At 38.4% G+C, this 24,123-nt stretch overlaps 4 protein-coding genes and 1 non-coding gene across 5 annotated transcripts; 3 read left to right on the top strand and 2 right to left on the bottom strand.

Moving 5' to 3' along the window:
• The first annotated feature begins 259 nt into the window (after positions 1 to 259).
• LOC129727815 (uncharacterized) lies at positions 260 to 879 on the top strand. Its single transcript, XM_055686019.1, has 2 exons — positions 260 to 619; positions 692 to 879. Exons 1-2 carry the CDS (start codon positions 380 to 382, stop codon positions 797 to 799), a joined length of 348 nt encoding a protein of 115 aa, XP_055541994.1. The 5' UTR covers positions 260 to 379; the 3' UTR covers positions 800 to 879.
• On the bottom strand, positions 844 to 3,654 carry LOC129727814 (uncharacterized). The gene is made up of 5 exons (XM_055686018.1): positions 3,365 to 3,654; positions 2,920 to 3,063; positions 2,710 to 2,854; positions 1,577 to 2,646; positions 844 to 1,520 (listed from the first exon to the last, which is right to left on the bottom strand). The coding sequence occupies exons 1-5, from the start codon at positions 3,468 to 3,470 to the stop codon at positions 877 to 879; spliced, it is 2,109 nt and encodes a 702-aa protein (XP_055541993.1). The 5' UTR covers positions 3,471 to 3,654; the 3' UTR covers positions 844 to 876.
• A 183-nt stretch (positions 3,655 to 3,837) lies between these two features.
• On the top strand, positions 3,838 to 3,919 carry Trnas-aga (transfer RNA serine (anticodon AGA)). The gene has a single exon. It is a non-coding gene; the product is annotated as a tRNA-Ser (tRNA).
• A 555-nt stretch (positions 3,920 to 4,474) lies between these two features.
• On the bottom strand, positions 4,475 to 7,546 carry LOC129731247 (nonsense-mediated mRNA decay factor SMG8). The gene is made up of 4 exons (XM_055691090.1): positions 7,393 to 7,546; positions 6,363 to 7,338; positions 6,201 to 6,302; positions 4,475 to 6,137 (listed from the first exon to the last, which is right to left on the bottom strand). The coding sequence occupies exons 1-4, from the start codon at positions 7,440 to 7,442 to the stop codon at positions 4,518 to 4,520; spliced, it is 2,748 nt and encodes a 915-aa protein (XP_055547065.1). The 5' UTR covers positions 7,443 to 7,546; the 3' UTR covers positions 4,475 to 4,517.
• A 254-nt stretch (positions 7,547 to 7,800) lies between these two features.
• LOC129731248 (replication termination factor 2) lies at positions 7,801 to 9,113 on the top strand. Its single transcript, XM_055691091.1, has 3 exons — positions 7,801 to 8,015; positions 8,082 to 8,453; positions 8,507 to 9,113. The coding sequence occupies exons 1-3, from the start codon at positions 7,947 to 7,949 to the stop codon at positions 8,957 to 8,959; spliced, it is 894 nt and encodes a 297-aa protein (XP_055547066.1). The 5' UTR covers positions 7,801 to 7,946; the 3' UTR covers positions 8,960 to 9,113.
• The last annotated feature ends 15,010 nt before the right edge of the window (positions 9,114 to 24,123 follow it).

Raw genomic sequence — 24,123 nt, 5'->3', positions numbered from 1 at the left:
CCACCCCTTTGGCATCACGCCATAGCATAGCCATAGATAGCATATCACCACTTCTCTTCATACATCTTCATCTTACTGCTGACAGCGGGCACAAATTAATTTGAGCCCAAGTCATGAGTTCATTGTCATTCACTGTTACTCGGTATAGGGATGCCAAAGGCTCGGCTAAGACCAAATGCTCAAATTAAATCATTTCAATTTTGATAATCGTTGTCATGAAATCTGGCAACTCTTATCCAAGCTGTCAGCTAATATTTTATTTCGTTAAGGTTTCGTTCAGCCACAAGCGACAAACGCGCGTAATCATTGTGTAAAGTGCGATTGATAATTCAAGTTTGTTCGTGAATCGTTTCACAGTAATCGTGCACCGCAATCAAAAATGGTATTCGAGCCTCGTTCGATCGTCAATGGGTCGACGCTGAAACGAAATGCTGGTCAGCCAGTTAGCATTCACGTTCATGTGGAACGAGCGGACAAGGATGGACACAGCTTTACGGCTCAAACAACAGACGATGTTTCTATACAAGTTAACCTGAATGAGCCGCTAACTGCTCCGCTAAGCGGCTGGGTCGAAGTCATTGGAATGGCTGGATCAAATAACAGTGTACGATGCAAAGAGGTAAAACCGCTGCTGCTGTTTACCAATAGTAGACTACATAAAGTAACAAGAACTTCGTTTCATACATTACAGATTATCACTTATAAAGCAAAACCTGAGGATCAAGAGTTTGATGTTGAGGGACACAATATGTTGTGCATGTTTCTTGCCAATTGCCGAGACGTGTATCGCTTGGGATAAAATCTTTTTAAGTAAGCCATAAGTATAACATTTTTGTGTTTTTTCTTTTCTCAAACAATATATTGATTTTCAAACACTCACTGTTCCTTCAAAGCAACAAATTGTTTTCGAAAACCCGATGTTAGAGCTAAGTGCTTGGGGCTTATATTGGAATCGGCCATGCATGCAAAACGTACCTCACCATTAAATGTTTGTATTGTGATAGAAACACTCGTGTTCGATTGAGGAGGTCTAAAGTAGATGATATCTCTGACCACATGTCCCAACAAATTTTTACGTTCCCGAAAGGGTTGGTTTTCAATGATTTCCGTCACCGTTACCGCAAACCGCCTCGACAGATAGTTCATGAGTAATTTCATCACAACCAGCGGCAAAGCATCCGTCAAAAAGTCATGCTTGAGCTGAGCTACAGTTAAAAAATTCAGCATCACTTGCTGGTGATGTATTTGCGTAATTGATGAACGAATCGCTCGGAAAAGTTGCTTTCGGTCAAGACCCTCAACAACCGGAAGATTGAGCGACACGAAACCACTGTTTCCAGTCCAGTAATTGGTGTTTCCGAACAAATAATCCTGCAGCATGCATCGTCCACTGATTTGAATATGGGAAGGGATTTTTCCATCACCGTCTTGACAAAGCGCACGCAGAGAACTGGACATGATTGCCAGGAGAATCTCAATCTGACTGGGTGAGTTGCAGTTCTGCTTCGAATGGTTGGATCCTAGAATAAGATGAAAGGGTTTAGAATCACGGTAAAACATAAATATGTAGTATTACCTGTTCTTCTAGTTGTTGAGGATTCTGTCGAATTAACCTCCAAATCACTGGTTTTAATACTCTCTGACCATGAGACTACCTTTCTTCCACAAAGGCTCACATTCTGCAAATAATGTCCAGTATTTGGTTTAAGTTCGAAAATTTCCTCGTAAACCAATTTAGGAGCCGTGTATAATAGCTTCACCCCTTTCCAGTACTCCAGCAGTGCACCATAGAATATGGGAACATATTCAAGCAGGAAACCGATCACAGTGTTTCTTTTAGCCTTCTTTAATAAAATGTATATTCTAATGGCCTCTATCTCTCTGAACACATACCACGGCACCATCAGCGTCAATGTTGCACCGATTTTCCAGGAAATAAAAATACCCTCTTTGATGACGTTGATAGGATCGAAAGAAGCTGTGATGGCATTCCAAATAGTTCCTAGATTTAAGTTTCTTCGCTGAATCTCGCGATCGATCAAGGACTTCAGAAAATCAATTTTCATCAGCGGACTCTCGGGAACCTTCCAAAACCCTTTCGAGAAATCGGACACTACTGCAACTGCTCCAATTAGAATAACTGAAATAAGTTGTTGAATTCCTGCAATGTGTTTTCTTTCAATATCCGGCGATTCCAGCGGATCGTGTTGGTACACAAACTCATTCCACACGTTGCTAATCGTAACGCAGAGATCTCCCCAAATCCGCGGAATGAAGCGAGGTTTCTCCATCAGGTTAGTGAAAATAGAACCGCACTCAGAGATCGTTGCATCGCTCTCCTTCAATTCGCTCTGGTTATCTATCAATAACAGGTCCGCAATTCTCAGCTTATCTTGCTCTTCCAGGAGCAAATGATGGATTCTATACAAGAGGTAATAATATGGTGCATTACTATCACACTCGGCAGATCCACTGGCCGGACTGCTGGAGAACATCGGAATACAAAAAATCTGCCACGGGGAAATGTCCGGAGGCATATACTTGGAGATGATCTCGCTCACATACTCCTGCAGGTTGGCTTCGGTCAGTGGTCGGCCACGATGTAGCAGAGGGGACAGTATGATGTGATTATCAATGTTGAAATCTCTGAAACAGATCGGTTTATAAAACATGGCTCGTAGATAAGCTATTTCTGTGATTAGGTCATACTTGGTTTTCTTGACAAAAGCGTACTGTCCCCAGCAGGAAATGAGCGGGAATTTTAAACGTGAGAAACACAAGCGCCCCGTATGATCTCGTCTGCCTAGAACGTGATCAATGAACTTTGCCTTGATTGCATGGATGTCACAGCTGCCTGTAATAGATAATTTGTTGATGTTAATCTGAGCCGTTGTTACTCGCAATCAAGAAGCAATATGCCTTCGACTTGCAGAAGTACGTGAAACACTCCCGGGTTCCGCGATGTATCCACCAGGCTGCGAATGTTGTTTGTACGAGCGAATTTCAGATATGGATAACGGTTTGCCAAAAACGCTATCCACAGTTTGCGACTCGTTGCCACCGCTAAGTTCAAAATTAAAATGAAATAATTGTAATGAGTTCAACGTACGGTTTGTTATCACAGTTTATACAGTTCAAAACAGAGTGGAGGATATTCTACTTCACAGATAGGTATGCTTAGTTTTCCTACAAACTGCAATGTGCTTTTCGAAATAACGAAATCATCAAAACTTTATACAAATGAACAGCGTTTTACTGTGCCACTTTTTAATGCAGTTTTTTAAAGTGCCACATATGCATGCTTTACTGGTAATCTCATTTGCATTTTTGAATTACTCCACTCGGTTGAGCATGTACAACTCACTTGCATAACTGATAACAAACAGAGGCAGAAGCGCGCAGAATAGTACAAAAAACACCGTCGTTTTCACGGCTGACTTCAGTGAGTCAAGCAGATCACCCACGATCATTCTCTATTTCGGTTCCACGTCCGTATTAGCTTCTATAAACAGATTAACCGACAGCAGTAGTGCTTAACGTAGAACGCCAACAAAATACAGAACAGTAAAAGATTTTTTAAGCCTAAGTATAGCGGGATTGGCAGAAATGAACTGTTTTCCAGGAGGTGTTTCTTTAAACTGATTAAACCTCTACTGATAGCATGCTGTCGAAAAAGTTTTTAACGGCAAGAGACTCTACTGCTATCAGCAATTTGATTATACATGTGCTGAAAGCAAAAAGAAATACAATAACAATATGCGAAAAGGGATTGTTTATTGAATATTAAATTTAATTGTAATCCTTCTCAATATTTTGCGTTTTATCTCCGAATCGGCGGCAGTCTTGGCCGAGCGGTTAAGGCGTCTGACTAGAAATCAGATTCCCTCTGGGAGCGTAGGTTCGAATCCTACCGACTGCGAGCATTTTTTATAAAATGTTACCGTTCATTTGTGAACCAATAATATCACTGACCCCACTACGAAAACAATCGTAGAATGAATATAATTAGGTTACTCCAACCCAATTAAATACGTGAAGGCTATAAACCAATTCTTAAATAAAAACATCGTAGCTCACCTCAAAAAATTATCTGTCTTATGAAAACACGATTCTTAGAATCTCACCCCTACTGCCGCTATTCGCATAATAGTCCTATGTAAAAGTTGCCAGCCCTGTGTAAATTCTGCGAAAATGGGTCTATTTTGGCATGTTTTTCCAGAATAGCCATTAAAAAAGTGAGGTTTGATTCCCACAACCTCGATTTTAATGGCTACTCTTGTAGAGCATGCCAAAATGGACCCATTTCCGCAAAAAACATAGGACTTTTACATAGGACTGTTATGCGAATAGCGGCAGCATAGAAGATTTTCATCTAAGAGACTACAGCGATCGATAATGATTCTTAGACAAAATTAGCCACCAAACTTTAGCCGGAATTTTAACCTACGACTTGGGAATAATTAGTCTTTCTCAATGCAGTTGCAAATATGTTATATATTTTCCAACAATCTTATAAATTACAACGCAGCCGCTTCCTCGCTAAGTTCACTCTCTCTTATACCATACATTCCGGCCAGTAGAACCCCATGTGATCCAGCACTGGTCGGATCAACCTCGGCCGGAGGTAGCAGCGATCTAGTTTCACCCTCGTAAACAAAAGGTAACCGCAATATCCAGTAAGCACTTTGACTCAGCTTTACCGGTTCGCTCAAACCTGTCGTAAAAATGAGACTGTTCGAAGTACCGTTCTGATACATTTTTACTTTGGGTTCCAAAATAACATTCACTGGTGCTTTCGGCGTTACAATATGGACGCGCATCAACTGAGCAATATTAGCCGCGCTACGACACGGACAGGGGAAATAAATCGGCATGTCATTAAATACAACTTTACTGCCGCTATCGCGTACGATACCCGAACCTCCACGTAACACACTGTCCGGGCCGCTCATTATAAATCTGTGGCCACGCAAGCATTCATATTCGATGCCGATGAAGATCTTCAAAGTAAAATTGTTGCTTGCCTCTGATTGGTTTTTCGACTGCGAATTTTTCTTGCGATTACGAATTTTTTCGTACGAAGCTGCCCACGATTGTGCATGCTCTAGGCGCACACTAACGTCCCAAGGCAAAAGAAAATTGGCACCGGAAAGGAAACCGCTTTGAATGTGTTCTGGAATGCCACTATTGTGAGTGTAAATCGAGCTAGGTCCCAGGCACAACAAAGACCAGGAAGGAAACTGAGGGAGCAATCCTGTTGGACTCGCTGCATGCAGCATGCCTGGAAGATATTCCGTTGTTGATGGTTGTCTGATTATATTTTTCTGTTTCTCCGAATCGTCTGCACGTTCCCCTACTTTAATTACTATTTCACTTCTTGGTTCATGTGCAGCTTCTCCTTTGGCATCATTTTGGCTTTTCGGTGGATCTTCGCCCTCCTCATCTCCTTCATCCATGCTGAATGAAAGATTGGATGTCCCATCTTGGCTTTTCTGGCTGCCGGAAAGATGCGGAGACTGTTCGTTTGTCAGTGGTGGATTAGTATTAATATCCGGGGTTTTGCAGGCATTTTCAAAAGACATCAGATTTGTTAGGTTCTTATTCACAAACTCCGCTGCACGGAAATTGTTGCCTGAGGGTTCAAAAGTTGGAAATTTCACTCTTTCAAGCAGGTTGCAGTTGCTGCAACTTTTAGCTATAATTTGGTAAAAATCATAATTGGCTTGTCTAATGGTATAAGGATCTTCGCGATGACCCTGTGCTCGACCACAGTTACAGGCAGACACAAATACCATTCCGCTGGAATGATCCATCGGATCGTTAGCTTTATGTTTGCCAAGTGCGCAAGGGTTTCCGCGTAAACTGGGGAATTCGCACTGCTGCTTTCCGTTTAGCCATATTGAATCACAGTATTCTTTTAGCTTTTGCTCGTGTCTTTCCGCATCCGGTCCTCTAGCGTATTCCAGGAAAACTTCAAGCGCTTGGGCATACTTGTTCTCATGATATGCCGCGCTATAGTGATGCGGTAGCATATCCTTGTAGTTCGCCATTCCTAGCTCAAGCCCATGTTCACATACTTCTCGAAAAAAGCACTCATCGATATCGATTGTACTGTGAAAATTCTCCAAATATGCTCTCTATAATATGAAGAAGAATATCATTATCAAATGTTAGCATAATCCAGATATGGCAAAACTTACATAGTCGCTATCACAGGACTCATAATTATCGCTACTTGGATAATCAATAAAAATTTTGTGTAATAGTTTAAAGCCTTCAAACCACGTTTTGACACTTGGAACCTAGAATGTAATTTAAATAAAACAGTTTGCACATCAAACGTATACACCTTTTGAACAGACCACAAAATGATTCCTCCCCCTATACTTTGAAACACTGTCATCAAAACCATGTTCAAATATATCAGCCACATGTTCCTTCAGAAGTGTCAATATACATCTTTCCGGCTGGCGGGGTTTACTAGGTCCAGCGCTCCACGCCGACATTCCATAACCGTCATAAGGCCTAAGGCGGCTCAACAAATCTTGTTCATCGGCTTCACACTGGACGGGTGTTTTGTCGAGATACTGCGTCAGCATATCGATGCAGTCCTCTAAAGGGTCTACTTTTGCATATTTATCACTGCCGAAAAACACAAACTTTTTACTTTTAGGCAAAGAGAACAGTGACATAGCACTGTTGTTGGTAATAATAAACTCGTTTCTCAGCATTTTGTAAATATCATCTTGAACGGAGCACTCTAAACCATCCAGCTTTCCAACATGTTCTGGTTTAATGTTATTGGTTCCTTCAAAGAAAAATATAAATCTGGGACTGCACAGTCGAGCTTCCTTTCCCATATAGTTTCCCACGCTGGAGTTTTTGAGCATCTTTGGTAAAAATTTCAAGATATACTTTTCACGGATAATCTTCAGTGACTTAAAGATCGACAAATAGCTTGCATCGAAAGAGGAGTTCGGTTCTACCAGAACGATCATATGACAAACTTGAATCGCGAAAATCAATGATCTTGCAAATCGTGTTCTCATTTCACTACTGAAGCTTATAAAATTGAACTCGTCTCCGGAGTTGCTAGCTTTTTCTTGAAATAGATTCAACATAACTTGTTGATCATATGTCGTTTCGAAATGTAAAAACAGCATATTGCTGTCATTTTCGAAATAAAATTTCACTCGCCCATCGCAGCATCCGGCGTCCGTCAGAGATGGATGGATGTTCAGCAAATTGAAACCAAGAAGCTTGTTGCAGTCCGGTGATGTCGATTTACCAATGACCCCAATAACGATTCGTTGTCTATCATTCTGGAAAAGTAATTTACTAAAATGAAAAAACGATTAGAACGAACGTTCGTTTAGTATCGAAGTTTATTACCTTAAATCCTTGGGAACATCTGGGTAAGCGAAACTATTGATTGGATTCATTTTTCGTTAATCCGCTACCGATGCGTTGTTGAGCACGAGATTATTGTTTTGGTTTATTTATGTTTTGATCCTTTTCTGCTTTCCTCTTTCGGGTGGCAAAGCTGCCAAATTTTCATGCAAACTTTCTAACTACTAAATCTCTTTTGTTACCATTTTTATTATTTTCGTTGCAACGGCAAATTTTCGAAGAAAAAGTAAAAGATATGGTCCAACGAAAAATCTCTATTTCCTATTAAACTTCCAGATTTTAGCAAACTTACTTTAGTTTTAAATTAAATGTGCTGGACGCAAATTGTTTGGGAACCGTCACTATAATTTCTCAATATGCCTTTTTGATGATTCATGCTAGGAACTGTCGATGTTTTCCATGTTTTCATACGAGTGCTTTGCTTTGGTTTGTGGGTTTGTGGAAAATCATTACGCTTCCAAATAATATCAAATTAATAGTTATTTTGAAATCCTATCGAGTTTTAAAGTTTCCACAGTACTTACCAAAGTGGCAGTATGGGATGTGATGGTGGAACTATTCCTAGGCGAGATGAATTAGTGCGATTGAAGAAGAAACCAGAACAGGTAAATATACGATTGTCGATTCACAGTGAAAACCATGATCTAACGGAGCTGTTAAAACACTTTCAGAAAGATAAAGATGCTGAAAGACAGTTCCGCTGGAAGCATTGTACACTGACTCAAGAACGGCTACAAAAACCTATCGTAATGTGTGGCCTTGGTAGGCTTTATTCAAAGCAAAATATCATCGAAGCCCTGCTAGAGAAAGATCGGATGCCAGAATCATGCAGTCACATCAAATCGTTAAAGGACATCAAGGACCTGAATTTGACGGCTAATCCTGCTTACGAAGCAAGTCATGATGACAAAAGTGCTGAATTCATTTGTGCCCTAATAGGACTGGAAATGAGCGGCCAATTCCGTTTTGCTGCTCTGTGGAGCTGCGGTTGTGTTTTTTCGGAACGCGCATTGAAGGAAGTCAAGGACAAAACTTGTTCTGTGGTAAGTGTGTATTACAAATCAACGTTATCTTGCATTAATAATTTTTCTATTAGTGTCAGGTTCCTTTCACAGAGCAAGATATTGTTATATTGAATGGAACAGACGAGGATGTAGATTTGATGCGTACCCGCATGGAAGCTCGAGTGGCACGTCTCAAAGCGGAGAAGAAAGCCAAGGCGGACAAAAAAGCGAAAGTCAAAGAGAGCCTCCCGGCGACACAAACATCCGGTTCATTAAATAAAGATGCCAACGATGCTGGTCCATCCAAACCCACTACCAGTGGAAAACCCGGAAACGTCATCAGCAAGCTTAGTTCAACCAACAAGCGAGCATTAATAAGCGATAAAATTGGTGATGATCCTTTGTTCAAAAAATCCAAACAAGATTATAGTGTAGCGAAGGATCCCAATGCAACGGCAGTATACAAATCACTTTTTACTACACATGAAAGCGAGCAGGATCAAAAACGAGCTCATTGGGTTACTTATAATCCATTCTATAACTAGAACTTTTGTACTTATTCACAATAGTAACTCACTTTTCTGATTGGATATGTAGTTTTATGACCATTGTTGTTTGAAGTAATGGAAAACCTGAAATAAAATTCAACCTCATAAAGTTGGAATCTAAGGAATAATAAATAAAATCTGGAATAAGAAATGAAGCTTTCCAAAACCCCTCAAAGTTCCTAGTTTTTCTTATTTTTCTTCTCGAAATCGGGATAGGTTAATGTAACGATAATCGAGTTCTTTCTAATATCTCAAAATCTAACTAATGCTGTGTTTCGGTAGGATGTCGCCAACTTCTGAATCTTGCACAACATGAAATTGCGTTATACCATTGGTCATCCACAACTGTACGGGATGGCCAATCTGATTTCAGTTCTGTTTAGTACCACTGACAGTGGTACTAAACAACGTTGCCAGTATGCCAGATAAATCTGGATTTTGCCAGATTTCTGTTTGCGCGCCAGACAAACAGATAAACCTCAGAATCTGCTGGATATTTGTAAATGATCCAGATATTTGCCAGATTTCATCCGCGTCGTCTCGCAAAAAGGTCATTACAGCGAGATGGGCCGTGCCTGGCTTTTACCTACCTACGATCGGCGAGAGCAAAAATAAAAGGTCATCACTTATAATTCTGCCAGGAATTTTATCCAAAAATGAGTGATAGATTTTTGCCAGACTTTTTATTTTCGTTTTGCCGGATTTTATTCAAAACTTAGTGGCAACGCTGACCACTGTGAGTACTACACATAATAATAGCTACAAAGACCGCACACATCCGTAAAAAGACACCGATAAAAAAAAAATCAAACTAGGCAAAAATAACTACAACGTTCAAAAGCACGCTACTATTTAGTACTGCAGTGATATTCATAGTAAATCTCATTTGTGGTTTTGTTTTAAAGCCCTATTTAGAGTTCCAAGCGAAGTGAAAATCTCATACAAAATGTTCATTTTTCCACGCTCGTGAAAAATTCAACCAGCAAGAATTTCAGTTCGCTTGGAACCAGAGCTGCCAGATTTTATTTTGAAAAATCTGTATGCACCCGTAAAAAATCTGTATTTTTCTGTATTTTGTTCGTGTGCCTACAAGTGCTCTGGTTTGGGGTAACTAAGCTTGGCATCCAACCTTGAACTTCGTCTGAAACCGTAAAAAGGTTGGGTAAAATTCCTGAAATAAAACTCAGGTCTATAACAAGGTCTATATAATACAATCCAGTATTTTTGTTCCAAAGCTTTCCTGCTTAGCCAAATGTCGAATGTCCAGAAGAAATCAAACAAAAGGAATTTCCCGCTTAGTAAATGCCAGACGCCCAGCAGAACTCGAACAACCACGCTCGACGCCTGGGTTAGAATCCCAACGCTGACATAGGTGTCGATGGTTGTGGGGTGACGTGATCCACCCACAACCAACCCAACTGGTCTAGGTTTAGTCCTAGCCGACATCGGGAGGTTTTCTGAGGCGAAAAAACTTTGGGATCACGCATTCCATCGCATGAGGAAGTAAAGCCGTTGGCGCCGGTCTAGGCAGCCTATACACCAGAGAGACGCAGAGACACTCACCGTTGGGGCAACTGTCAACATCAAAACGGAAAACGGCAATGCAAAATTATACAGCTCGCCCGTTTTGATGTTGACAGTTTCCTTAACGGTAAGTGCTCTGTCATTTTTCTAATATACAGGTTCACTACGCCGGTCCGTTGAACAACGGGTCGTAAGTTAGGGTCCTACGTGGAGTCACCTCCACCAGTGGCGGAATCAGATCGACGGAAAATAAGCAAGAATAAAAAAAATCGATTGCTAAAATTCTGTACAAATCTGTAATAAAAATCAAAATTCTGTATGAATTATGTACTCTGTATCATTTCTGTATCGTGGTCAAAATATCTCTATAAAACAAAAAAATCTGTATACTTAGCAGCCGCGAAAATCTAGTGAAATCGAAGGTTGTGGATCTCATCTTTTTCACTTGGGTTTACTTTTTTCACGCATGCAAACGCTAGTGAAAAAAGCAGCATGCAAGTGGAAACTTGTGTGCATTTATATTCTGTCAGTTGCAGCCAATTTTCATTTCGCTCGGAGTGTGAACTCGTGAATTTCACTTCACTTAATCTGTAAACTGCAGGCTGGTGAAAAATCTGTGTGTTCCTCAAACGGGTTTTCACGACAGATTTCGCAAGCGAAAATTTACGCTTTTTCACTTGTCAAATTTTTCACTTCGCTTGGAACTGTAAACTATGCCTAATGATTAAAAACTCTAATTAAATTGTTTAAATCAAATTAAATGATTAAATTAAATTAAAGATATCTGCACAATTCTTCGTTACTTTGTTGTAATACAGTTTTAACTTTTCATTTTAGCAAGTAACTGAAAACGTGTTCGTAACGAAGAAGTTTTTCTTTTAGAAGCTTAAATTACATGCAGTTTTGTACTTATAATCATATTTAAGCTAATTTCGCATACTTTATGCGTATTGTGTTACCTCAGTTAAACGTTCTTTAACAGACGATGTAATCAGGCCTCAGACGCGCCTATGCTTTTGCACTGGGTTGTATGTGACTTTTTTTGTAGCTCCATTTCCATTTCGAACCCACTGTGGTTCCAATATTTTGCTTGTTATTTTTAGGTCATAGAAAAATGGCGTCTTTTCATAGGCCTGGATGTAATTCTCGAGTCGCAAATTCCTTCCCCTCCCAATCGAAAACATCGCACTGAAACGCCATGTCAATGTGCCAAGTATTATGACAGTTCTACAAGGTATGCTACATTTTTGTCTATCCACGCACACAAACAAATCTCGTTATGAAAAATTTCGCGTTTAGTATGGAATTCAGAACATTTTTGGAAATTTCTCATTTTATGTTGTTTTATATCTGATTTTTTTGGTTGGAGAGTGAATCTCCAGTTGAAACACACTAGAAATTGATATTAATTTAGATTTAGTGTGAAAAATTGCGATAATATCTCGAAATAAAATATACAAAAATGCTATATTTCTAATAGTTGGAGCATAATCTTAGTCATTGTCATAGCTCATGACTTTTGTTACTGTATGAAACATAAGCGACTCTATTTAGAAGCGCTATTAGAGTACAAGAAAAAAACGAAAAGTGCAAAAAGGTTACCGGCAAATTGATGAAAAACAGCATATTTTACCTAAACCGCAGTATGTTTATGTATTCCCCACAAATAAAACATGTTTCAACATCATTTCTATAACTTTTCAGAAAAGTATGTTTTATAAGTTTAATTTAAAACGCAAAATCATTTCAAATTTCATACAAAATTGGAAAAAGTTCATAACGATCACTAATACTAATGCATCGACGTGAATAGCATACCTTGTAGAACTGTCATCATACTTGGGTCAATGTGTCATTTTCGACTCACACATCTATGGGACTTGTGTGTTGGTGAAGTATCGACATCACACAAAACAACAAAAAGGTGCAAGAAGAAACAACTTTTTCATTGGAACTGCACATAAGCAGAAGTACGGCTAAGCGGCTATATCCAGAAGTTAGGTCAGAAGTTGTGCAAGTTTACTCTCTCCGTTATTAGTTCGGTCGGTGTATTTTCTGTATACGTTCGTGAAATTGTGGTTTCTATCTTACCTGAAAGTGTAATTAGTTGTTTGTTCTATAAAAACTAGCAGTTATCAGCTAAAGTTTCATCCGGTGGAAGAAATTCAATGGTAAGTAAAAATTTCCTTATCTTACCATGGCCATTTTCAGCTGGAATTATTGTTTCGTTGGCGTTATGCCACTGCCTGCGCCTCTCTACGCCAATGGATGTGTCCCTTTTTATGTACGGTTTGTTTTGACGGCCGGTTTTTCCACACTGAATAACGAAGTCCCAAAGAAAAATCCGGAAGATAGCACTAAAAAGGTTTCCTTGGCGTTGGCTCCCAATGGTAATGAATCATTCGAATCCCTATCATACAATGGTGATTCATCATTGGAAGAAGTCATCCTCTATTAATAGATAACCACTGTATTATAGTGTTTCGTGTTATTTTAATGAATACTTAAAGCCGAGTAGGTTTCGAATTATAGGAAGTCAATTCGATAAAAACCCCACCCTTCAGGCTGTGTTTCGTATGGTCATTTCTTACATTGTAGAAGGGTGCTAGTCATTCAACACTTTCTCAGGATGACATTTACCGAAAATAGAACATTGATTCAAAATTTGTAGTGCAGAGTGTGAAAAGTGGGTGGCAGGTTAATCCACCTCTCCACTAATATGTAGTACCCTAATTCAAAATGAGTCAAATAGTATGCGATATAGAATTGAGTAGCTTTCAAAATTAGGGCCAAAAATAATTATCTCATTGTTTGAGCATAAAGTTTTAATAAAATAGACGTACGCTGTGATCGTAGTACAGATACTATTATTATTCAAATAAGTTTTTAATTGTGATAATAGCTGCTAACAAATTTGCAATTCAACATTAATAAAGCACGATACTAATGCGTGTGTTGAGGAGCCATCCATTCATCTTTTCGAATCATTCCTTCTATTGCCTTCAAACAACAGGTTCGCGATGATACATAAATACACCTGGGGAAGAACTAAACAAAGCAGAAGAAAACGAAAGAATTGATAAATATATTAGAAACATGGGTATACGTGCGCTTTGTTGCAAAGCTAATCATCATTGTTTCATTTTACTGATATTGCTCACAGTTGGGCAGGGCGCGTTCCTACACGCGATTCCTACTTTGCAGCCAGCGATACAGGGGCAGTATACCAATGTGAACCCAGGTTTTATCCGAGCAAGAACTGAACACACTACTGACAAACGCATTAATAAAAATTCAATGAATAATACATGAGAACAACACCGTTTTTCGAAGAAAGTTCGAAATTACGATGCGTGAATTTATTTTTTTATTTGGTTGGATGTATTTTAGTCTGTCAGTTAAATAATTTTTGACGGTGAAAGCCTCATGTTGTGCCGCAATGTACAACCATGACCGCTGCTTGTTTTGATTATTTCATCGAAGATTATTGAGTTCAAGCAAGCCGTGTAGCAATTTGTAGCGACCAGGATGAGTCAGAAGATACATGCAAAAGGCTTAATCGAGGTAGCGATTGTATTTTTTCCCATTTATGGTTAACGTTTTTGCGGTCGAAGCCCCAACCTAGCAGCGGTGCAAAGTTGTGTGTGCATGAATCTTGATTATGTCCGGTTTTGTTTATAATCTGACATGTTGAAATGGTGTGCCGTTTATCAAGAAGTGGTGTGTCGTGTAGTACAGCATGAGCATATGTTATTAGGAAAGATTATTAAAGGGCTTTAAATGGTCTTTAATTTAGTGAGGATTGTATGCAATGGAAATTTAAAACTGAATATACAAACTGTGAAATAAGAAAAAAATATTTTTTTTTATCATTATTGAAGTTCTTCATCATTTCGCTAATAATGTAAAAAAAGCAGCTATCGTTTTACCACCATAACTCGCCCTGTTTACTGTGCACAGATTTGCAACAGTTATGGGTCGTTCAAAACCACCTGGTTATATTTCTTTCAATCATCATTGGGTAATTCATGACAATTTGGTACTGGTACCCACTAGAGCTCAGTTTAGAGTCCCTCGAGGACACGAGAATCTAACACCAGAGTGAACCTCTCCTAAAATGGAGAACAGATGCTCGAAATCTCGATTAAGTTGTCACCTGAGTTTATTATCCCCTTCTGATAAAGCCTACCTCATTTAGAATCCGAAAATTTTGCAAGTTGTAGAGTTGCGTCACTAGTGATCGACTTTGAAATGTTTTAACAGCTAGTTGTTTGGGAACTATTCGCGTTTTAATGCTGAAAGTTTCATCTCTTCATGTGAAGTTTGGAGCAAGTTATACCATAACCTCCATAGACGAAAAAAGAGGAGGCTAACGTTCTTCCCATACCTGCAAGCAACCAATGAAGGCGCTTAAGCAAAACCTAGTGGTTAAAGAACGCGCTCGAAAGTTGTACGAAAAGGTTCTGGAGAAGTACAAAGTATATTTACTTATAAACGACAAAACATACCCATCTTGTTTTGGACAGTTTCCCGGAAGGAGCAAGATCGCGCCAAATCACCGATGGTCGAATATCGACCATTTTTGATTTGAATGAAACTTTGCACACGTATTTGGCTTAGCAAACTGAGCATTTTCCACAGATGGAGCGATTTTTCACACCCATGAGTTACATTCTAAAAGGGCGTATGCCTTTTGGCATAGGTTTTATTCGAAGCATTGTAGCCCAGAAACCGTTGGTTGTATAGAAAAACTGTCTGAGAATGAGTTGTAGGGAATTGAAAATGCACCATAAAAAAATTATACACTGTACAAGAAAAAATTTTTTTGACCGAAAAAAATTAAAAATAAACAATAAATTTCAATTTAAAAAAAAGAGTTGAATTTTTTTTTATTTTTTTTTTAAAGGAACTTGACGTTAATACGCAACTTTAAAAAAAAAGTCCAGGATGGAGAAATGAAAAATAATTTTTTTATGGTAGATTAATTTTTTTATAAAAATTATAATTTAAACATTTTTCAAAATATTTGTATTCTGATGACCTTAAAAGATGCAGAGAGTCATTTTGAATCAAAAAGCTCTTGGTAGTAAACATTCTAAAGGCATCGGTTTTCGAGTTATTTTAAATTTAAGCTCAATAAATTATTAATATTTCGGAAAATACACTTTTTTTAATTTGTCCTTGGTTCTCCAGCAAAAACCGTACGTTCATAGAAATGCCTCATCAAAAATAAACAATTCATTCTTTGACAACAAAACGAATGGGCGAACGGTTCTCAAGAAAAGAGTTAAATGTTCTAAGTGATATAAATATATATAAGAATCAAATATTTGTTTTCGAGTTTTATTATCTTAGGAACATATTTTTTATGACATAGATACTTTACAGAACTAGTTTCACCTTATATTTTATATACATCATAAGTTTGTTCGAATGTTTTATAAAAATGTTTTATAAAATAATATGTTTGTCGTGCAACACTACCTACTTGTTTACTAATAATAACTGTTTGTGAAGTACGCAACCAATAACTACTGGGTCACCTATAATATCTGTTTTCTTATATAAATACGATTGCACTATTCCAGATGTGTTAGTAACAGTTTGCATTTTGTGAAGATGAATAAAGTAAAAATGGAATACACCAAGCCCAAATGCTGTAAACCCTTTCCTGATCATCGGTGCTCATCAAGCTTACGCAAATTAAACGAAAACGTTATTGCAAAATTAAAAATATTGAACAGTCAAGCTCATTTTGATACGTCTTTATCAATTTGTGATTCGTGTAGTTATTGGAACGATAGTCAAGTCACCATTCATCCCTTCGTTGTTTACTATTCAGAATCTGGAACACTTAAGAATATCAGCTTCATCATAATATCGGAAGTACTCCATCATTATACTGTTGCGGTTCAGGTGTTCATTGCCAAATTAATGAGTTTTTTGAAAACAACAATAGAGTTGAAAAAAGCGATATTAATGTCTGATGGAGCTGCCTCACAATATAAAAATAGAAAAAACTTTGCAACAAAATATAACGTCGATGCAAAGTGGCAATTTTTGCGACTTCTCATGGTAAAGGCCCATGCGATGCAATTGGTGGCATATTAAAACGAATGGCAGGAAACGCAAGTTTAGCTAAAGAACATGAACATCCCATTACAAGCGCAAAAGAATTGTATGATTGTAATAAAAATTCATCAAAAATGTCATTTAGTTGGGTATCATATGAAGAATATGAACAAGGAGTAACAGAATGGAGCAATATTTTCAAAAAATCTATAATAATAGCTGCCACACAAAAGTATTACTCTTTTGTTCCGATTTCAGAAAATAAGATACAAACGAAGCTGTTTTCAAAAGATGATTTACTTATGATGTATATAAAATATAAGGTGAAACTAGTTCTGTAAAGTATCTATGTCATTAAAAAATATGTTCCTAAGATAATAAAACTCGAAAATAAATGTTTGATTCTTATATATATTTATATCACTTAGAACATTTAACTCTTTTCTTGAGAACCGTTCGCCCAATCGTTTTGTTGTCAAAGAATGAATTGTATATTTTTGATGAAGCATTCCAATGAACGTATGGTTTTTGCTGGAGAACCATGGACAAATTAAGAGAAACGTGTATTTTGCTAAATAATTATAATTTTCCGAGCTTAAATTAGAAATAACTCGAAAACCAATGCCTTTAGAATGTTTACTACCAAGAGCTTTTTGGTTCAAAATGACTCTCTGCATCTTTTAAAATCATCAGAATACAAATATTTTGAAAAATGTTTAAACTAGAATTTTTATAAAAAAATTAATCTACCATAAAAAAATTATTTTTCATTTCTCCATCCTGGACTTTTTTTAAAAGTTGCGTATTAACGTCAAGTTTCTTTAAAAAAAAAATAAAAAAAAAATTCAATTCTTTTTTTTTTTAATTGAAATTCAATGTTTATTTTTAATTTTTTTTGGTCAAAAAATTTTTTTTTGTACAGTGTATATTTTTTTATGGTGCATTTTCAATTCCCTACAACTCATTCTCAGACAGTTTTTCTATACAATCAACGGTTTCTGGGCTACAATGATTCGAATAAAACCTATGCCAAAAGGCATACGCCCTTTTAGAATGTAACTCATGGGTGTAAAAAATCTCTTCACCTGTGAAAAATGCTCAGTTTGCTAAGCCAAATACGTGTGCAAAGTTTCATTCAAATCAAAAATGGTCGATTAAATTTTCGCGTATTTCCAGGCGATTTGAAATGATTTTGCTCGAAGGAAATTTTATCTGAGTGATGTTTCCACCAAGTTCAAGTTTGTTTTCGCTAATAAATTTCCGCGAAAACTAATGATTTCGAAGAGAATTTACAGTTGTGGACGGAAAACCAAGATTTTTCTCACGAACAAAACAAGATTGCGTGTGTGCAAAAAATGATGACGCGAATTCCGAAGAAAGTTCACCATTTCATCCGACGACTGACGGATTAGTTGTCTGATATTTTTGTCTGAAAGTAGAAAAATATACTTTCATTTCGACTACTCGAATCACTTCCTAGACAGAGCTAATTTATTTATTCCAGAATCAAAATGAAGCAAGTTTTTTCGGCTATTCGTACCACAGTTAGAATAGGTACACTGGAACCCTAGTTAGTAGACCAACATAGAAACAACCGGAAGGAAAAATGAAGTGTCCGCCATTTTCGAAAAAAATTGGCAAACATCAAACCGTCTCGTGACCGGTGTACTAGTTTGATTTCATCCCGTTGGATTTTTATTTTTGGGCTTTTTTACGTGCAAGAACCTATTATAAGGAGCACATATGTAATTAACACATCCGGACATTTTTGAACACATCCGGTTCATAACGAAAATTGAGAAATTTAACCCTTTACTCACTCACAACGCTAGAGTCAACATCGCAGCTGCCACAAAAAAATGAAATACCGGAGCAAACAAGTATATTTATATAGGAAATACTTAGATTGAGGTTTTATGTTACGTCACCTTCTACCTACACAATGGTGTGGATTCGAACTTGAAGGGTTAAGTGACGGTCAAGCTACCGAACTCTCCTGCATAGGAAGAGGATGAATAAACCATTAGCGAACTGTTAGGCGGCCAGGCTGTTGGGATTAACGACATCCTGGTCGAACTTCCAAAAGCGGGGAGCAAGCGATTGCACGTTGCTACCCACCGGATTTTATTAATATTAGAGTGAACGAAGAAATATCGAAGGACTGCTTGATAAACCACATTTACCCTAAATATGCCAAGGGCGATCGACTAGATTGTAGCAACTATCCAGGAATTACGTTGTTGTATTCTGTATACAAGTTGCTTTCCCGTATCTTGTTCCGACTTCAACGTCAACGGAGCCCCTTTTCGACTGGTTGCAGAGTCATTATCTGTACATAGATTTTAACACGGCATACGACTTAGTTAAGGGAAATGAGCCATGGAAGAGCAAACTTGCAATGGAAGGGTATCATAGTCACAAAATCTCACATGCTCCTTAGCATTGCGTATAACATCGATATCTGTCGTTGGTAGAAGAGGTTTCTAGATCCCGCTCGGGTTGGAGCTCATCATGAGCTCTGCCAAAACTAAATGCCTAAACAATAACTGACAGAAAGATTAACTTGTATTGTGCCGTGTCAAATAAATGTTATGTGAACAAAAAAAAGCTTCCAGTGGCGTTGGTGAAGTTAAATGCGGAACGGTCTGTGGTAGTTGAGGAATTCATATATTTTTTGGCAGGCTCGTGACATGTGACAACGATGTAAGTCACGTGGTCAGCGACAAGTCGCAGCTTCTAGTAAAATCTTCTATGAACTGAATAGCTAGCTGAAGTCTCGTAGCTTACAAACCCGTAAGTGGAACGCTGATCTTCCCGGGGGATCCTTTATAGTGGTTCCCAACCTTTCTGGCTTCGCGGTTCATATTACTAAGTACAAAGTGCTCCACGGCCCCCTTGAAAAATACCAGTCTATGCTTGGTTTCTACAAAAGGTGTTCAAACTCCTATCACCGTACAAAATAGTAACATCATATATTTTGAATAAGTGCAAAATTGATGGATGCCGCCCTATAGTTATAGGGTTGCTATTTCTATATAACGTGAATGTTCTGTTGCACGCTCCGTAGCATCTGTAGCATTATTGAATCCTCTGGCTCACTTTCATTTGTACTACCATCAGCAATCAACTACATGCTTCTGGTTCCGGATACGACGTATGGGCCACATTTCTATTCGAATGATTATTCAGAAAAATTAGACAACTTCACGCATACTTCGTTGGCTGAACGTTTATCGGTTATGAAAACAGTGAAAAAGTGAATTTAAGAGCCAATGTCAATGTATCTATTTCATACAATAAGTTAAAGAATACACTCGATTGGAGTTAATCAATTTTAACTCTATCAAAATGTTTAGGACAGTGACTTGTATCTACAGGGTGCGCCATAATTATTGCAACAAGAAAACGAAGGACCGTGAACTATGTTTTTGGCAAGTAAGAGAAAACTTTTGAAATAAAAATAATTTATTGAGTAAAAACAATTTAAAATAACAACTCAATCAATGCGTCCTCCTTTAGCTCTGAAAACAGCTCGAAGACGCTTAGAATAAGGCTCGACGGCAGACCGAATGTAATTTTGAGAAATTTATTTCCTGCAAATTGAGCAAAGTCTTCTTCATCTCGTCCAAACTTGTTGGCCCAAGATATCGCGGACCGGGACGTAGGGTTGTATTCTTCGGGCCCTGAGTGTATTCAAAAGTAAGGATCTGACGTCACGGAATTCAGCACACATCAAAACTACGTGTTCGATGTCATGTTACCCCAATCCACAAACGCAATGATTACTGTCCGTGAGCCCAATACTCAGTAGATGTGCGTCTAACCCGTAGTGGTTGAACATAATCCGAGACATCACGCGAATGAAGTCGTGTTATTCGTTTGCTGGGCCCAACAAATAGCGAACCGCAAACCGACTTTGCATTTTCGTGCAATAATTATGGCGCACCCTGTAACACTAACTCTATGAAAATGATGGCCCTAAAAATGGAACTTAGAATTGATTTACAGGAAATCGAAGTCGCCATCTTGGAATTCAAAATTTCATCTGAAAACGATTTCTGGCCTCTGAGTGCATTCTCCTGATTTCGAAAATATCCATATCGGATGGTATTTGTTCATTTTAGGTTGTTTTCCAGGAACAAGAAGTTGATTTCAGGTCTTTGATCTTTGTCCAGATGCCGGAAATACTCAAATTGGGTGGTAATTGGCCATTTTTAGCATTTTTGATTTTCTGAAAACCGGAAGTCGCCATCTTTTTGTAGTTCAATACTTCCGTCTGAAAGCATCATCTCGAATCCAGAAATACTCATATTAGGCGATATTCGTCTAGGTCGGCCGTTTTCCGAAAACCAAAAGAAACCATCTTAAACTTCAAAATAGCGTCTGAGATTTATTTCCGGTTTTTTTTATATCTCCAGTTTTAAAAATTCCCATGTTGGCCTTGTTTTCATCTCTAAATGGTCTAAATTTGCGATCAGAACAAGGCAATAGTACTACAATAGTAAGCATCTTAACATTACGCTTAGCTGATTTTTTTATCGATTGCTGCAAGAATTAACCCACAAGTGCCCAAATTAATTTTTAGACGGACTTCGAAAAAATCAATATAAAGCCTTATGAACATTTTTAAAGTTCTTATTGAAGCTTTTTAGAGGTTTGACTGAAGACCGTCTAAAGACGGCCTGGGCACTAGAGGGTTAAGGAAATTTATTCCCAGTACCAACCCCAGTTGCAACCTAACTTCTGTCAAAATTTCAAATCGCACTGTAAATTTTGTCAGGTTTAGCACACCAATGCATGGGCTTAGTTCATAAACAATTATCTGGCATCTCTATCTTGCATCGTAAATCGCAATATCGTTTCTGTATTCCTGAGTGAGTTAGAACAGATATAGTAGAATAAAAAAATGCTATAATTTATTTATTTATTTATTTATTTATTTATTTATTTATTTGTTTGTACAGTCAACAGGTAAAAACAAACCCAATGACTAAAACTAGAACTAAAGTTAACAAGTAAAGACTAACTTAAACAGACAACACTCTCAAAAAGTTATTTCTGATTACACGTCTAGACAAATTAAAATCGAAACATTCAAAACAATTGTCGAAAACGCGACACATACATTTCATTGGTTCGTGCATCCCGTAGTCCGTCCTGGATCTGCCTTTGCTAAAAAACGTATGGGACCGAAGAGCACGTCTACGGGTGTTTACGTCAGACGACTGAGAAGCTCGAAGCAATCTATATTAGAAGTTAGCAAGTCGCTGGTAAAGTAGGCTTTAGCGATATCTCTTCTGACGTCGAGAGCATCCAGATGTATTAACCTGCAGCGCTCAGCATATCTAGGAAGGTTATTCCGGTCACGCCACGGCAAATGACGCAGCGCAAAACGTACGAACTTTCGTTGAACCGCCTCCATTCTATTGATTCCTGTTTGGTAATATGGCGCCCATACGACGGCTGAGTACTCGAGCGTTGACCGTACTAAAGCACAATATAGAGCCTTCAAGCAGTACACATCCTGGAGGTATTTGCCAAATCGGAAGATGAATCCTAACTGAGATGATGCTTTCGAAACAACGTATGACACTTGATTTTTGAACGTTAGGGAAGAATCTAGAAGTACTCCCAGGTCTTTCACGGTGCTCTCGCGTTTTATCATAGTGCCGCTTAAGACGTAGTCGGTGAAGGCTAGCTGTCGCTTACGCCCAAAGGATATCACAGAGCATTTGGAAGCATTGAGGACCATTCGATTCGTCTTGCACCAAGTCGCAAAGACGTTCAGTTCACTTTGGAGAAAGAGGGCATCACTTGGTTTTTCAATAACATAGTAAAGTTTCAGATCATCAGCGTAAGATTTCGTCTGGCATTTCAGAACGTAGTTTACATCGTTCATGTACAACAGAAACAAGAATGGTCCGAGATGACTACCTTGTGGAACGCCGGATTTCCCTTGGAATGTGAACGAAACATGATCACCTATTTTAACGGAAGTGTTTCTGTTAGTCAGGTACGAGCGGAGCCAAGAAAGAAGACTATCGCCAATGCCTAATCTTTCAAATTCAGCCAAAGCAATTACATGATCCATTTTGTCGAATGCAGCAGAAAGATCTGTGTAAATTGAATCTACCTGCGACCCTTTTTCCATATACCGTACGATGAAAGAGGTGAATGATACAAGGTTAGTGGTAGTGGAGCATTTCGGAACGAAGCCATGCTGGTCTGATGAAATATACTGCGAGCATTTCTGTGTCAAAAAGCTCAGAACTATCAGCTCGAAAAGCTTTGACGAAGCACACAAGGTGGCAATTCCTCGATAATTGGAAACTGTACGCTTACATCCTTTCTTGTGAACCGGGAAGACAAAAGAGTTTTTCCAGCAGCTTGGGAAGACACCATGAGTAAGCGAAGAATCGAAAATCACTGCTAACGGGGATGCAAGAGCATATATGCAGTTTTTGAGGACAACGGCTGGAACACCATCTGGGCCAACACTCGAAGAATTTTTCAAACGGCTGCTGTAATAATAACATCCCTAGTTATCGAGTGGTGAGGACCAATATCTGGAAAACAGGAACATTCGCAGCAGCGCTGATGATAGCATCGGAGCTGGCTGGTACATCCAGGAAAACGCTGCTAGAAGCCTCGCGATTGCTATTTCGCATACATGTAGGAAGATCAGTTTCCTTCCTCTGAATACTAACATAGCGCCAGAATCCCTTCGGCTTCCGTCTCAGATCACGTTGCAAACGATTGAGGTGTGCATGGAACAACTGTTTGTTGATACTCCTGTACTGAGTATTAGCTATGAGATAGCGCGCTCTTGACGTCGCAGTTCGAGTTTTGCTGTATTTTTTCAGCGCCTTTCTTTTGTTTTTTTTAAGTCGTTTAAGGTAAGAGGTGGCCCAAGCGGGTTGACGTTGCTCTTTTGTAAACTTCTTCGGAACAAACTGATCAATGGCATACAGTAGCACGTTACAGAGAGTAGAAGCGGCTAGGTTGACATCATGATCTCGAATAAACTCGTCCCAGGCAACTCCCATAATAGAATAACACATGAGTCTTAGGTGCGCTTGAAAATGACAAAAGATCGATGACGCTTAGGTCAACTCCATTAAGGCTTTTCATTGAGTATCACACTTGCTAATGGTGGTCACAATGAATAAAATTGGCCGAATGGTTGACATGATGGAAGCTGTCATTTTTCAAGACTGTACGGAGCTTTTCTATATATAAGAGGAATGAATTATACTCTGCTAGCGATAGAATCGGCGTGCCTCAGAGAAGTCACCTTGATATATGTTGGAAAATAATTTTCAAAAAATTATACCAACAATCCGTTACTGTAATCTCCACGTAAATATAGATTCACTATGGAATTATTTGGAAGTAAACATGTAGAATGGTAACGCAATTTCGGTCTGCAGTAACTCGTCTTTGAAAAGAAAACTTGAAAAATTTTGGTAGCTAGGAAACCAAACTAAACCAGTGTATTCAGATACGGTGTGCTTATATGAGCGCCGAGCTACGCTGTTCAAATTAACAGATGCGGAAGGATTCAG

The sequence above is a fragment of the Wyeomyia smithii genome, chromosome 3 (assembly GCF_029784165.1).
Source record: "Wyeomyia smithii strain HCP4-BCI-WySm-NY-G18 chromosome 3, ASM2978416v1, whole genome shotgun sequence".
Classification (NCBI taxonomy): Eukaryota; Metazoa; Arthropoda; class Insecta; order Diptera; family Culicidae; genus Wyeomyia; species Wyeomyia smithii.
The sequence above is the reverse complement of the archived record's forward strand: the minus strand, read 5'-3'. Positions and strand labels throughout refer to the sequence as shown.

What these genes read in the sequence shown, in the direction of transcription:
- LOC129727815 (XM_055686019.1), top strand. Translation starts at nt 380, where the DNA reads ATGGTATTCGAGCCTCGTTCGATCGTCAATGGGTCGACGCTGAAACGA. An exon ending in ACAGTGTACGATGCAAAGAG is followed by an intron (nt 620 to 691) that starts GTAAAACCGCTG and finishes CATACATTACAG; the next exon opens with ATTATCACTTATAAAGCAAA.
- LOC129727814 (XM_055686018.1), bottom strand. Translation starts at nt 3,470, where the DNA reads ATGATCGTGGGTGATCTGCTTGACTCACTGAAGTCAGCCGTGAAAACG. An exon ending in GCTTTTGTCAAGAAAACCAA is followed by an intron (nt 2,647 to 2,709) that starts GTATGACCTAAT and finishes GATCTGTTTCAG; the next exon opens with AGATTTCAACATTGATAATC. An exon ending in CTCAACAACTAGAAGAACAG is followed by an intron (nt 1,521 to 1,576) that starts GTAATACTACAT and finishes ATCTTATTCTAG; the next exon opens with GATCCAACCATTCGAAGCAG.
- LOC129731247 (XM_055691090.1), bottom strand. Translation starts at nt 7,442, where the DNA reads ATGAATCCAATCAATAGTTTCGCTTACCCAGATGTTCCCAAGGATTTA. An exon ending in GATGTTCCCAAGGATTTAAG is followed by an intron (nt 7,339 to 7,392) that starts GTAATAAACTTC and finishes TTTTCATTTTAG; the next exon opens with TAAATTACTTTTCCAGAATG. An exon ending in GGGGGAGGAATCATTTTGTG is followed by an intron (nt 6,303 to 6,362) that starts GTCTGTTCAAAA and finishes ATTACATTCTAG; the next exon opens with GTTCCAAGTGTCAAAACGTG.
- LOC129731248 (XM_055691091.1), top strand. Translation starts at nt 7,947, where the DNA reads ATGGGATGTGATGGTGGAACTATTCCTAGGCGAGATGAATTAGTGCGA. An exon ending in TGAAGAAGAAACCAGAACAG is followed by an intron (nt 8,016 to 8,081) that starts GTAAATATACGA and finishes AAACACTTTCAG; the next exon opens with AAAGATAAAGATGCTGAAAG. An exon ending in AGGACAAAACTTGTTCTGTG is followed by an intron (nt 8,454 to 8,506) that starts GTAAGTGTGTAT and finishes TTTTTCTATTAG; the next exon opens with TGTCAGGTTCCTTTCACAGA.